At 42.0% G+C, this 15,163-nt stretch overlaps 1 protein-coding gene across 4 annotated transcripts; it reads left to right on the top strand.

Moving 5' to 3' along the window:
• Window positions 1-6,549: 6,549 nt before the first annotated feature.
• prdm2a (PR domain containing 2, with ZNF domain a) lies at window positions 6,550-14,736 on the top strand. 4 transcript variants are annotated; one of them, XM_047600030.1, is made up of 5 exons: window positions 6,564-6,829; window positions 6,905-7,144; window positions 8,046-8,110; window positions 8,458-12,722; window positions 12,875-14,736. In XM_047600030.1, the coding sequence occupies exon 4, from the start codon at window positions 8,517-8,519 to the stop codon at window positions 12,696-12,698; it is 4,182 nt and encodes a 1,393-aa protein (XP_047455986.1). In that variant the 5' UTR covers window positions 6,564-6,829; window positions 6,905-7,144; window positions 8,046-8,110; window positions 8,458-8,516; the 3' UTR covers window positions 12,699-12,722; window positions 12,875-14,736. The 4 variants fall into 4 exon arrangements, with proteins under 4 accessions (XP_047455978.1, XP_047455986.1, XP_047455969.1 ...); XM_047600013.1 differs by having other exon boundaries at window positions 6,905-7,050; XM_047600022.1 differs by lacking the exon at window positions 6,905-7,144 and having other exon boundaries at window positions 6,550-6,662.
• Window positions 14,737-15,163: the final 427 nt, after the last annotated feature.

Raw genomic sequence — 15,163 nt, forward strand, 5'->3', positions numbered from 1 at the left:
TATCTCGCTCAGTATGTTCACTAAAAGTCCTCCTTTGTCTTTTGTGAATCTGGGTTAAAATGTTTTATTGTAAAGTCATTTCCTATTAATTATGGTGAGCATAGTTAGAAATGCCATGAGAAAAAAAAAACACACACACACACAACTCATGACACTTATTTTCTATTTCCAAGCGAACACAAACCCTATTAACAAGCTTCCACAGGGGCAGCGTCCAGATGCCCACTCTGATTGGCCCGTTCAAGTAATGCTTCGGATTTTGAAAAAAAACCAAAAAAAACAAATCTAACCGTTCTCAGCAGGCAGACAAACAGCACCAAATATGGTGGGGCATATGGCCTCGAATCGTTGAGTCGGTTGAGCCCTCTGACAGTTAGGTGTGTTTTTTGTGTCATGTTGTGGAGTTTTTCATACGGTGCTGTTAAGCTGAGGCAAGGCTCCAACAGTAGGCTGCGAGTCGCACAGAGATGCTCTGTCTGGCTCCCTCTCCTCCATGTGGTTTTAGGCAACGGCCCAAACGCCCACCGCCGCCGCCGCCGCCTCGGCCCCTGCCCCGACGGCGAGCTTCATAACTCTCTTTAGCTCACTCTCTCGCCTCAGACTTCTGGGAACAATGGAGCCTTTTAAAATGGGCAAACGGAGAAGCCACGGGCCGCGGCTGTGAAGCTGCTAGCCTGCAGCTCCTTCTCTCCGCTTCGGCGAAGGGGGAATTCTGCACATCGTTACGGGGTGGGGTCACTTCCTGGGTGGGCCCATCATGGATCATGTGCTTTTTAAACACATGCACAGTAAAAAAAAAAAATTATAAAAAATACTCTGAGACAAACCTAAATCACTAACTCTGTGCAGATGAACACATGTTTAACATGTTACAGTAGTCCTACTCAGCAGCAAAGGCAGGTAATAAGATGCTGGAGGAAGAGGGGAGTGACATTAAACGAAAATTCACGGTTTTAACGGTGCACGCACGCAAACACGCACAGATCTGTGTCTCATCTTTAATTATGAGACTCAAAACTGCCCGCTTCTGTGGGCAAACATTACGCACGGAAGGCCTCTGCCTTCAGTGTTTGTGTGGTCCGCTGTGTGCCTGGACTGGACGTTACATGCAATTTACATAAAAGCATTCGCAGTGAAATGAATCCTTGTATCATAGCTGCCAGAAGTTGGCCACTGCCTGAAGTCTCCCTCCTTTTTTCTGCATTCATCCAGATAGAGGTGAGTGAAGAGCAGAGTATCGATTTGATGGATGCGGCCGTATCTTGAACCCGAACTTAAACTAGACTGATGTATTTCTTCCTGTCTGTGCAGTCGCGAGCAGAGGTATGTGTTCACTCAGCTGACTGTGAGCTGCCTGTTTGTGATATTCCACACAGAAGAACGTCTAAATTGGGCTCCAGCTTCTGTTACCAGAAAAGCCGTTGGTGCCCACTCAGCGAAAAATTAATCCAAGCAGCACATGATAATGTGTAAAGCGCAGATTGTATGACAATAGAGGAATCTGGATGAAAATAAACTGATAATAAATGATAACTTTCATTTGTAGCTTTTAATTCAATAAATAAATCTTCAACTGTGGGCTCTTGAATGGTTTTCAGGCCAAGGACGGAGGGATTACTATACTACCTACCTACTATATGTGTTCTTTATTATACTCGGCCTATACAGCTCCCATATCGCTGAATGAGCAAAGTTCTGACTGAAAGATAACCTCAGTTTATCCCTTCACTAAAATATGTTGGATTCATGTTAATGTGCATTTAAACAAATTTAAATTTTGGAGAGAGAATTAAAAAATATATATATGAAAAATGTCTAATCAACCAAAGATTTTGCAACTCCTCTGCAGTACCTCTGAAGACCCAAGCATTACACAGTGTGTTTGGCGTACTGTGTGATGGTGATGAAGCCGTACACGGGTTTCCATTCTCTTTGCTGCAACCGAATCGTCATCTTTCTTTATTTAATTGTAAGCAAAGTTGTGTGACCTATTGGTATATCCTGCCTGCCTTGTTTGAAATTTTAAATGCAGCATTTAAGAAACACTTATCTATTCTCTGAGTCACTCACTACACCTTCAACAGGGCCACGGCTCACGCTCAGCGAGACGCATCCAAAATAAACACACTTCATATGACACATTCGCACCTCTCAGCAGCACAGAGCTGCCAGTTGATGATGTCATATCATCATCATATCATAATTAGTAATACTTACCGTCAGTCCGGCGGCTTTATAAAAAAAAATAACATGTGACATAACATTTCAAAAGGTTTGGCCAAAATGCACTCGTGCTATAAACTGATGCTTTATTTACACCAACATTCACAGTAGGAATATTCTTGAGGTTATTGGAGAAGACAAACAAGACACTGGTGTACCCCAGCAGCAGTTTCCCATCTGTGTCACTAATGTATGCTCTTACTCTGCAGTACTCATCTCACAGTGGTGACACTAATACCTTCCCACAGTGACTGGAGCTGTGCAGCAGTGTCGGCCTGCCCGCGTGCAACGGACGCCACATGTCAGGCCGGGCGGAGAGCAGGGGCTTGTCGTGTCATGACGAAAATGTCAGCTCGCAGGATTTTGAGTCCAGGAGACAGCTGGGCTCAAGGTGGGGGTGTGGGAGTGGGCGCACGAAGACGGGGTGACGAGCATAGACGGTGTGTTTGTAAGCGGCGCGGGATGCAGCGAGTAGGGCGCATGTGATAACTGGATTAGCGTGCGTTGCAGCAGAGAGACGGAGACAATGACAGGAGGATTGATGGCGTGTGTTTTGCAATGTGAGTGTGTACAGTATCGGAATGCTACTTCCTGGAGGCCAGGGTGATTTATAAAGGTGTGTGTGCATAATTTGTAGGGGCGCAGTCATTTTGGAGGGCACACATGTGTGTTTATTGGACTTCTGGGGATTGTTAGCCCGTGAGAGTGGTATGTGTGTCCTGTCGGTACATAAATATACAGTACAATGGGCATCACTTGTGGGTGTGTGTTCCAAATTACATGACATGTTAACTAATCACAGGGAAGTCTTTGTGTGTGCTGCGTGGTACGCATCTTCTGTGAGAGACCGTTCTTGTTCCAAACCACCTCAGTCCTACTCAGTGATCCGTTTGATGCACAGACATGTTGTGCACCACCTCTTCTCATAAGTGTTCATGTGGACGGGGAATGTTTCATTATGCACAGTCACTGGCAGTAACCGGCGCCCACTGTCACAGGATACGCTATCAGGGACACGCATTGTTTCATAATCATTCAGCTTCCTGTTTGATTTTAACGTTGTAGACCAAGACTATAAATAACCTCTAGACCTTTTGAGGATTTTCTTGACGTAGACATTAATGTTGTTGTTTGGTTTTTTATTATTAACCTGGGTAAATTAATTTATCACTGAGCTTCAGCAGATCCAGCTTATGACATTAGAAACACAACTTCATTCCATTCCATGTATTCTGAGCGAGTGAGTAAAACATTTTACACCACAAATGACTTCATGATATTCATAAATGTCCACAAACACCGATCAGGCATAACATTATGACAACTTTCCTTATAAAAAACATCCTAAACTGTTGTGATTAATCAAAAATCAGGAGATGTCCAGCAGAGCCATCAGCTCAGAACTGGCAGAAACCAGTGGGACCCAGGCACCCATCTACTGTCCAGAGAAATCTGGCCAGAAATGGTCTTCATGGGAGAGTTGCAGCCAAAAATCCATCGTCTGACATGGAAACAAGGCCAAGCGACTCAACTATGCATGAAAACATAGGAACTAGGGTGTAGAAAAGTGACACCTGGTTCTCTGGACTGATGAGTCAAATTTGAAATATCTGGCTGTAGCAGAAGGCAGTTTGTTCACCAAAGGGCTGTGGTACAATAATGAGTGTCTGCAGGCAACAGTGAAGCATGGAGGAGGCTCCATGGTGGAGGTTTCCTGGGACTGAATTTCTGCAAATGGAGTTGGGGATTTAGTCGGGATAAATGGCGTCCTCACTGCTGAGAAATAGACTCAGATGCTTATCCATCGTGCATCTGGGAGGCGTATGACTCGCCCTACATTTATTCTGCGGCAGGACAAAGACCCCAAACATACAGCCAAGGACATTAGTGAAGAAGAACAAGAAGTCCTGGAAGTGATGCTGTCTTGAAAGCAAAGTGTGGACACACTAAATACAGATTTGATATAGATTTCTCTTCTGTACATTCACTGTATTTTGTTAAATGATGAAAATAAACTATTAACACTTGCATTTTTGAAAGCATTCTCAGTTCACTGCATTTTTCACACCTATCTCAAACTTTTGCACAGTACTGTACATATCAAACATCCCATGTTCATCAAACATACAGATGACAACAAAAGCACAGCTCTACAGGTATCTATGGAGACCTCAGCTATACTCAGTATATTATTATATACTTACTGCATACATGTTGAGTTTAAACTTGTCAGAAAAACAAGTTCTCAACCTGATGATATTTCTTAATTTCTCTGACGCTGAATAGGAGAGAATGCTCAGCTTGGTGCTGTGGTAGCAAAGAAAAAGTGGAAAGTGTTGCACTCTTCACTTGTTGAAACTAAACAGTGATCTTATCACAGGGATGCTGAGACACGGTGAGCCTTTTCCCATGTAGATATCGCAACACGTCAGAGATAGTTTCCAACAGTTTTCCGGGAACTATGCTGTCTCGTAGTGCTACATACTGTAGTGCTAAGTTACTTCTAGTTTTAGCAATTTTAACTATCTGTGTTTGACATGGCTTCCAAGCGGTCAGCACCTGCTTATTCAGTGGTCTGATGTATGTGTCTGACGGTCCGACCCAACTGCGAACTGCTCGTTATAATGCCACAGCTGCAAATCGCCATCAGCTGTGAAAGACATGCCAGAGCCCTGGGTATGTCTGGAGTGACTATGACAAGCTATAAATAAACACAATCACAGCCAGCTTGCCACTAAATTAACAATGTGCTGGATAATACGGTTTGTTCCTCAAGAGATGTGTCAGTTTATCACACCACACTGTCTGAGAAACTTTCCTGTAGAGTTTGAGAGCTTGAATGTTCTAAATACAGAGGGGGAGACGAGACTGAATAAAGAGAGACTTGTTATTTATGATCTTTCATCGTGGCTGTCAAAAGTCTGGCACTTAGTTTGCGAGTAAAACACCCACATACAACAAGAGACGAACATGCGTGTGCGGTGGGAATCCACCCATGTGCTGCACAATGATAATGAACTCCTCCAGATTCTCTCAAAGACCTTCTATGATGCGGTGGAAATAATACCATGTGTAAACAAATGGTAGGTTTCAGTCAGTGTAGGTGTGAGCTTCACATGAGCCAGTGCCTTGTAATTCATTTGAAAAGAAATGGTCAGGGGGAGAGAAGACATCCAGTGGCACTTCATAAATCTTCAGCTGGTCCACACAGGGTGGCTTCTGTTTTCTCAGCAGCCATCAAACAACAAACGGTTATTGAGCAGGTTATCTAACTGGAACATCAGGGATGATTTGTGAGATAAAATCAAAGCAAATAATAAGTGTTTGCATATATATGAACAAATAAACCCCTACTGTTTCATGAGTAATTTTAAAAAACAAAAAACAACTAAGACTGTTTTTAAAAATGAGTTATTCACTATTAAAAAAAAATAAAGGTTGGAAATATTATGTGCTGAATAAATGTTTACACTGGCCTTGTGTCCAACTGCTAATGCTGCAGTATGATTCACAGGAACCCACTGAAAGTACTTCCAACTTCTTCACATCGAGATTTTGTTATATTGCGTCCCCTATGGGTCAAATGGACAAATTACAATGACTGAATATATTAACAAAAGCAAAAAGCTTCAGATTTTAGTGTGTTTTCATGTTTGTTTGTTTGTAATTATACTGATAATGATTTGTAATGTACAGTATTGGCAGCAGGTCAACTAGTGTGATATCACACAACTACTATTGTCTACTATTGTATTTGATTTTTTTTTTTTTGCATTTATTTAATGTTTACTTTTACATCTCTTGTCCATTATCCTCAAAAGTGTATGCTGCTGTAATCCTGCAAATGTGAGATAAAGAAATTATTATTTTATCCTACCTCTGTCCTTAATAATAATAATACCAGTAATCTGTACACAAGTTTAAACGGATTTCTTTGTCATACATACAAACTCCATCTGAATATTTCTATATAGGTTTATTTCCATATAAGTTTTAATTACTACTACATTTTTAGATTAGAATATTTTATAATAAATTCGACAGATACTTTATTCCCGTGGGAAATTCGGTGTCCAGTAGCTGAATCGTATAAAATAGATATAAGGGTATTTAAGTAATAATAATAAGCAATTTGGATTTTTATTATTATTATTATATAATGTATATAATGTAAACAATATATACAGTATTGCCATCGCCATGACGCGTAAATGTTGTCATTTTTAGTCTGAATGACACCTGTCGTTTTTATTTTTTTTTATTTCCGGGTTTTAACAACTCTGCTCTTGATTGGTCCAATTTTGACATCCACATTCTCTGACCAATCAGAACGCCAGAAGCTTGTTGGTACAATGAGGAAGAAAAAAAATCAGCTGTCCACAAAGCTGTATAAGGGGAATATTTCAAACCAGTGTACGACAGTTTGGCTGCAAACCCAAGTATGTGTAGAAGCTGTAACTTGTACTTTTATTTATGTTTTTGTGACGGTCGTGTCCTGTCGAAAATGTTGCGATAAACGTAGCTGGGGCATACGAGCTAGCATTGTAGCTAGCAGGATACTGTTAGTACTTAAATGGCCGATAAGCGCTTTGAGTTCCTTCTCTTGGTGAGTATAGCATTATTACGGGACGTTTACGACTACACGTTTATAATTTGCAAGTGGGTTTCTTGTGTCTGTAAGGCAGGGCAATGTCTGAGTCCGGGGAAGCCAGTTGACCTTTCAGTGAAGGAGCTAGCAGCTTCTGTAGCAGAAAGTAGGGATGTGACGACGTGTTGTGTGACCAGTTAGCAATGGTGCAAAGGACGGGGGGAGCGTCATCAAACCAGGTGAAGCAGATGCGTGTGCACGCACCCCAAAGCTAACCCGACTTATGATGTAAATTTAAAATAGACACGAGTATTTATTTATTTTAAACATGTGGTGAGTAATGCGTGTCAAGCCTGTTGCAAGCGTATTCGTATTTTAATAGAAGTTGACTATCAATAGAAAACTGCCTAAAATAATTCAGCATGTAGGCCCTTGAATGGAGCTGGGGTTAAAATAATAATAATAATAATAAACGTTTATATAATGTCTGGTTTAGTTTTATTCAGTAACAATCTACGACAGGCTTGTCTTAAAAGTGACGGATATGCGTCTTAACACACGATTAGAAGTCTTTGTTTACATTTCCCCTCTCGTTACAAGTGCCTGAAAACTGCGCACTTCATAGAATAATTGTGCACAATATATGTGTTTTTATTATTTTTATTGTCTTTAAACGACCGTTTGAAGTAGGACATTAGTTGAAACGCATTTTGAAGCTGTTCTGTGCGCAATGCAATCGTGAGACGCTTGGTTTCAGCACGACAGATTTGCCACACGATGAACCTGCCATTTTGTTCTTGCAAACAGAAGATGCGTTTTAAAATGCGCCTCTTATGCACTGTTAAATTTTTTCTTTTCTTTCTTTTTTTTTTTCTTTAAAGTTGGCAGTAATAACTCAAAGGTAAATTTGGAACAATGTCTGTGTTTGCGAGTAAACAGTTTAGCAGGTTTTGTGAGGCTACAATCCAGGGTAAATAAGGTAACCTGGGGTCAGAGTAAACTATATTTTATCACTGTTCTTCCCTGCAGGCAAAAAAGGACACCATGTATCCTGTATTTTTAATTTAATTTAAAAATACTGATATGTCTTTCTGTGATATAAAAGTATAAGTTACAAAGGCAGTATATGTGCCAACTATTACCACACCACAGCCGTTCACGCCGATCCATTTTTTGATTCTTATCAGTCTATGGAAATGATTTCAGTGTGTGCTCTCCTGTGTTCTTCCTACAGAAAGAAAAGTCTGTCTGTTCGTTTGCCAAATAAAACATCTGCTTCAAACACCGGACATTAAAATGGTAAGATGTTGGATAGCCATGTGGATGCAAATGTTGACTGACATTCAGGATATAGAGGATTTCCTTGGCTGGATTTATGCAGACTGCAGCATACCATAACGCTGTTATATAATATTATATATAACCTTTGAACTGTAACAGTGATCACATTGCTATTCATACTACTATTGCAATACATTTGTCATAAAATACTTCCTCCTACTGCGCTTGCTAGATATTAGTCTTTGATGAGATGCAAGAATAAACTTGACATCAATCAACAAAAATACATGAAGCCCTTCTCCTTTTGTAACAAGTAAAACAGCGGTAGCATTTAATTCAATATATCTTCTTCATGTACTCCATAGATGAGACTGCTGTAAAGGTTTTGTGTGGCAGACAGCCCTCAGACCCCCCACCCCAGACGATGGATGACTCTTCTCAGTTGTGTATCTCTGAATATGGAAACAGTGAGGATATAGAGGAGGAGGAGGAAGTGGAGTACGTTTATGAAGAGGAGTGCTCGGAACCTCATGAACATCCCAACCAAGATACTGAGAGAGACTCGGATTCTTTTCCTTGCCTGCACTGTGAGAGACATTTTGCCAGTAAACAAGGTTTGGAGCGACACATGCACATACATACTTTGTCGAACGATGAGGACCACACATATGAAAGCAATACAAGAAATATTTCTCGTGGTTCAAATGTAGTTCAGCTGCAGGATGACAGGGTTAAGCCTCAGGATTCAGTAGGCTCGGTCACGCAGCTTCATACTTCCCCCCCCAGTCTCCCTGACACAAACATTTTGTCAACTGGAGATCAGATTGCTCAGCCACAAAAGGCCGCGGTATCGGAAGAGCACCATGCTTGCAAGTACTGTGAAAAGGTATTCACAACACATATCAACAAGCGGCGCCATGAACGCAGGGCCCACGAAAACCACCTGCAGCCTACACATATGGAAATGCCCCAGCTTCCTCAAGAGGAGGGTCTTCAGAGAATAAACAGTGAAACGTCTCAACTGCAAACACAGCTGGGTGACAATAAAACACCTGCAGCTGTTAAGGAGATTGAGGGGGGGCGTGCAGAACAATACATGCTAGATGTCTCTAGCAATATTTCAGAGAATCTCAGCTTTTACATTGATGGAAAGATAGTGTCAACAAGTACAGTCAGTAACTGTGAAACAGCTGAGGCTCATGCTGGGTCTTCAACTTTGGTTGGACTGGATGCACTTATTCTAGACCCTGCACACATCAGCCAGGTTTTAAATACAGACTCAGTTACATGCAAGGAAATACCAGGTCAGTCACTTGCCAAGAGGAGAACTGCAACACCACCACTTTTACCACAAATTAAAACTGAACTGGAGTCCGAGGTGGTTGTGTCTTCGTCTTCGTCATCACTTGTGTCTTCTTTAATAGAGAATCTGCTGCCTCAGTATACAGAGTCTACCGTTGTGCAGAAGGAAAGGACTGTTTTTTTGTCTCCAAAGCTGAAGCAGCTCCTGGAGAAGCAGGATGGCCTTAAACCTACCCTTGCCCTCATCGCAGATGGCCAGAAGCCATGCTCTCCTGTCTCTCTTACAGTCCTGCCTTCTGGAGCAGGAAGGTTTAAGAGACGAACTGGCTCTCCAACTAGCTCTCCTCAGCAAACGCAAACATCTAGTGAAGAAATCCAAACGGCAGACACAGGAGATCTGGATTCTGTGAATAAAGGAGAGATGGATACTCAGCGTAGCTCACCTGTGCAACAAACAGTCAATGAGAATGATGACACAACTGCAGCAGATCCGGTAGAGAAACATATTTTGACAAAGACCTGGCCCCCTGTGACTGGCGGGAATTCTTGTAACCAGCAACCTCTGGATCTTTCTAATACAGTCAAAAGAAATGAAGATGTAGCTTTAGCTGGTGCTGTGCTGGATTTGAGTTTGCAAAAAAGGAGCCAAGGTGAATCTGTTTCGCAGTCGATACTGAAAGAAGGAGAATCTAATACACTCATGGCGGAAAAGTCCTTGATGAATATTGGAGAACAAAACATACGCCTCGGAAATCCTGATACTGCTCTAGTCACAGACTTTACTATAGTCACAGGTTCAGACATTGTGACCCCAGTGGATCCTGTTGCAGAGGGGCTTGTTTATGGACTTACGCTACCCCCAAGTTCCCTGGCTCCATCACCTGCCTCCCTGACCCCTATTGCCTTGCAATCAGCTTCTCCTTGCACTATTGCATTTGCTTCCCCAGCATCACACACTGTGCTCCCCAATGCTCCTCCATTAATTACAGTTTTGGCACCACCAGCACCTATTTCCAACCCTTCAACCCAACCAATCCAGGTATTGGCCCCAAATTTATCACCTGAGCCCTTGGTAATCTGCACAGACAATGCATTAAATTCTTCGGAGTGCGATTTAACAACTGCATTTGCCGCTACAAATTCTGCAAATCTCGTCACTCTCTCCCAACCCCTTGACCCTACTCTAAATCTACCTGGCCACGTGTTCCTCACTGATCAAATTGCTCTCAATCCATCTATGGTTGAATCCACTCCTGTGTCAGAAGTGCCATTCACGTCCGCGGTAACTCTAAATGATTCCCTGCTCAACTCTTACAACATTGCCAGCAACACAGTGTTAATAGAGTGTACAATAGCTCTTGAAGCCCCTGGGAGTGTAGTCCCTGCTGCAATTACCTTACAAGAAAATACTGCTGAGCCTCCAGCACCTACACAGATGGTTGTTAATCACATAGAACAGCAACAGATTGTATCAGTGCCCAACCCTCAAACTGTTGACCCTACTGTTCTCGTGTCCTCTATCGCAGAATCAGTAACACTGTCCAGTACCACCACAGTGATATCTGATAATCCTACTGCGGGTAAGTCAAGTCCTGACCCAGAGCCTGTCGTTAGTGCAGGGCCAGAAGACCCAAAAGATCCAAAAGATGAGGGAGCTGCCGACAGTTCTGTTTCCATGTCCAACATCTCACCGAAAACCTCTCCTCCTCCTGACGAAACTGGGGAGGGAGAATTCTCAAATGACACTCCATCTGATGTACAAGAGCAGACATTTGCCAAGAATTTCATCTGCAATGTGTGCGATAAGCTTTTCCATTCAATGAAAGAACTAGGGCATCATGTAGGTGAGCATGCCGATGAATGGCCCTACAAATGTGAGTTTTGCCTGCTGCTCTTTGGCAAACCCTCTGCTCTTCTTGACCATCGATCAAGCCTCCACGGCGTCGGAAAGACTTATGTTTGCAGTGCATGTACAAAAGAATTTGTCTACCTCTGCAATCTGAAACAGCATCAGGATGAGTTGCATCCCGGCCAGCAGTGCACACACTCGGAAGAAGAAAAGGGAAAACTGAGACCTCAGAACTACAACAACTCAATTAAAGTTAACGCAGATCTTTCAGTTCCTGAAACTCAAGAGGAGCCCAAGAAATTGGTGAAAAAGGAGGAAGTTGAAGTTGATGTGACTGGCGAAGAACTGTTTACAACAATTAAAATCATGGCTTCAGATGGAGGCAAAAACAAAGGGCCCGATGTTCGTCTTGGCATTAACCAGCACTATCCTAGCTTCAAGCCCCCTCCTTTTCCTTACCACAATAGATCACCTGCTGGCTCAGTGGCTTCTGCCACAAACTTCACCACCCACAACATCCCACAAACATTTAGTACAGCTATTCGGTGCACCAAGTGTGGAAAAAGCTTTGACAACATGCCAGAGCTACACAAGCACATTTTGGCCTGTGCAAACGCCAGTGATAAAAGGCGATACACACCCAGAAAGAATCCTATCCCTCTACGGCACTTTGCAAAATCTCAAAATGGAGTGCTGTCTACTACAAATTCTACTAACGGACTAAATGCTTCCAACAGAGTCAGTCAGTCGAACAGATCCAAACCTAGTCAGGAACCATCGGTAAAGTTCAAAATACTGAAGAAGAGAAAGAAAAAGTTGGTCCAAAGGGTAATGCCACAGAGGAACAAGTCGGTCTCTTCATCAAACAAAAGGTCGCCTGCACATGTGGGTGAGCAACAGGAAACATTTGTTTGCCCACACTGCAACAGAGAGTTCACAATGCGTCGCAGCAGAACCAAACACATGGCCGTCTGTCCCAAGAAACCTAAAGAAATAAAGAAAAGGAAAGAGGGAGGAGTCTCTGTGACAAAGGAAAACGATGGCCACTTGCGTAGGGCCACTTCTCATGTTGAAGAGAAGCAACAAACTTCGCCTCAGCATAAAACGAGGCTCCAGACATCTGGCTCCACGAAGAGGCCCGCCATCCTACCAGTGCAAACAGTCTTTTCAAGCAAAAGGAGTAAAATCATTATAAAAGAGAGCACACAGCCAAAACAAGAGATGCCCAGTCTGAGTGAACTTCCTCTTGTTCGCACTTTTAACCCCTCCATGCGGCAGTATAGCAGAGTGCAGCATAACGTCAAAGGAGTTCCCATTAAAATCACCATAGTGAAACCTCAACAGACTGCGACGCCGAAAGACGAGTCGCCTCCAGACGAGTCGCCTCCAGACCAGAGCGAAGAGAAAGAAAGTGGAAGCGTTACCAGCAGCTCCGAGCAGAGCACTTCAGCTTGACGACGGCCCAGCGGGAATCAGCAGGTAGTTAACGTGCACCGAAGTCAAATTTGAATTTGCAAAGTAAAGAAAATACCGAATGTGTTTAGAAAAAGATCCATAGCTTGAGAATGTTATAAAAACTGTTGTGTATTAAAAGATAACTGACTTTTGCTTATTTTTTTTGTTATTTTCAGGACTCTGCTGTGTGAAACTCCTTCTGTGATTTTTAAAGGGAGAAAACTGGTAATGACACTGTAAATCCAGCAGACTTGTAGGCTGTATTATACTGTACATTAAATGACTGAATTCAGGACTAAGAAGACAGATGATTAAGGATACGCCAGTGACTGGATGCTTGTAACTGAGTGTTTGAATGCTTTTTTTTTTTTTCAGTAGCTCAGACTTTTTGTAGATCGCTCCTTTGTTTTTGTTTTTTAAACTTTCTGTCCGTGGCTTGGATATGGCACTTGGCAGTTAATCTGACTGCAGCGTGTCACAAATTGGAAAGGAAAAGTGGGAGGAAGTGAGCTAGAAGGCTGCGCTCTCATTTCCTACTGGCTGCGTTATGTGGAGAGGATGGCAGGTGGCAATCATTTTTCGGCATGCATTTGCACTTTTTCTTATCTGTTTATCTGTGGCCTTTTGGTTTCAAATCTTACTGCATGCCGTCTGTGAGCTTGTACTGCAGCTACATTTGTTTAGGATGGATTATGTTGAAGGCCTTAAACACTCACTCTGGTGATGCTCCTTTGCTATGACAGACAGTAACCAATGTAATGAAAGAAAGCCACATGTAGAGGGATGTAAATGTGGATGATTGTTTTTGAGCAAAAGACTTGGCTTCCTGTCAAAATTCTTGTTAAGGAAAATTCTCGCTTTTCATCGTTGCGTGTGCGAATGTAACATTTAGTAGATTTAAAGCTACAGCCTTTTCAGATCAAAGATGTGTTATCCAGTTGGCTCAGCTGCTACTATATGTATTTGGAGAATAATGCTCTTTATGTGCCATCAAATATATAAGATAAGAGTGGTGACAATGAACGTTATTCTGTGTTTCCCAGATGAGGAATTTATTTTGGTAGTTCTGTCAACCAGATTTTATTTTGCGCGTCTACAAAAATCTCACTTTAAATGAATGCATGAACCTTTTTTCTTGTTAACATTAGCTTTAGATTATTTAGTGCTACTTCTTGCAGCCGGATCACATGCAGTATTCTCAAAGGCTTACAGGCCACCACAGATAAATCCTCGCCGTTTGCAGGTTGATGTATTCGCACTGCAATCCCACACAGAAGTACTATTTTAATAATCTGCACTACTCCTGCTTTTACAATAGGCTCACCTCCACACTGCATTACTAACGAATAACAACTGCTTATCTGAAGTATTGTTTTTGTGTTGCTTTCGCCGCTCACCGAGTAGAAATATGGTCTGTTAAGGTTATTTTCAGCTGTAACATTCAAGCACTTGATCCTTGCTTATCCTGTGTGTGTGTGTGTGTGTGTGTGCGCGTGCGCGTAACAGTTTAATGTGTGAAGTTTGCATAATGAAATGTATAATGGAAATGTGATCACTTGCGGTGTCATAATGTCATGAAAATATTAGTTGCAATGCGTGAGTGGGTGTTATGCATTGTATCCATTTGATTTAAGCTTTTTGTAAGCTAGTAATTTAAAAGATCCATTGCTATACAGGGTAGTTATTGTGTTATAACCAAATTGAGTTGTATTAATTTGCTTAAACTGAAACTTGACAGTGGTCCGTGTCTGAGAGAGTAGGAGAGATGGTACATTTTTGTTTTGCCTTTTCAACCCTTGCTGGCGATATTTCCTCCACGGAGACAGACCGCAACACGTTGGACATTCAGGACGGTTTTGGGAGACTGTTATTTAACTGTGAAAAGTGCTTGTAGCATTTCGAAGTGTAAATTGAGTCATGTATATTTATTAATAATTTAAAATCATCATGTTGTCGGTCTTTGAACGATTCCTCTGTATGATTTGCACTAAAGGTTTCTCAAGCGAGTGTTCAAAATAAATGGAGAATGTGAAGGCTACATGTGGACTTTGTGTGGGAATCTATTCAGAAAACAAATCGCATGTGGATGTGTCTTTCTTTAGTCACCGCTGTCAACCGTGTTTAAAGAATCTCAGCCAAGACCTGCAGCCGTGTGTTTACTTGTTTACGTTGCAAGCCCTGCAACGACCACGTGGTGGCACACTTTCATTACTTTAACCTCTGGAGTGAATTAATGCTGCTGCATCTCATCTGCACTCACACATTCTGTTAGAAGATTCCACCCATCCATTCATCTTTATTTCACTTTCAAACCATCCCTGCTTTGACATTTGGAGCTTAGATGCCGAGTAGATGGAAGAACTAACTCATTATTACAAACTAATTATTACAGGAGCCATATAATAAAATAGATTAGATTAGATGGACACTTTATTTACAGGGGAAATTGCAAATGATCAAGAAAC

The sequence above is a fragment of the Mugil cephalus genome, chromosome 1, assembly GCF_022458985.1.
Source record: "Mugil cephalus isolate CIBA_MC_2020 chromosome 1, CIBA_Mcephalus_1.1, whole genome shotgun sequence".
Taxonomy (NCBI): domain Eukaryota; kingdom Metazoa; phylum Chordata; class Actinopteri; order Mugiliformes; family Mugilidae; genus Mugil; species Mugil cephalus.

Bases quoted from the DNA above. Each gene is read 5' to 3' on its own strand.
- prdm2a (XM_047600022.1), top strand. From the start codon at position 8,517: ATGGATGACTCTTCTCAGTTGTGTATCTCTGAATATGGAAACAGTGAG.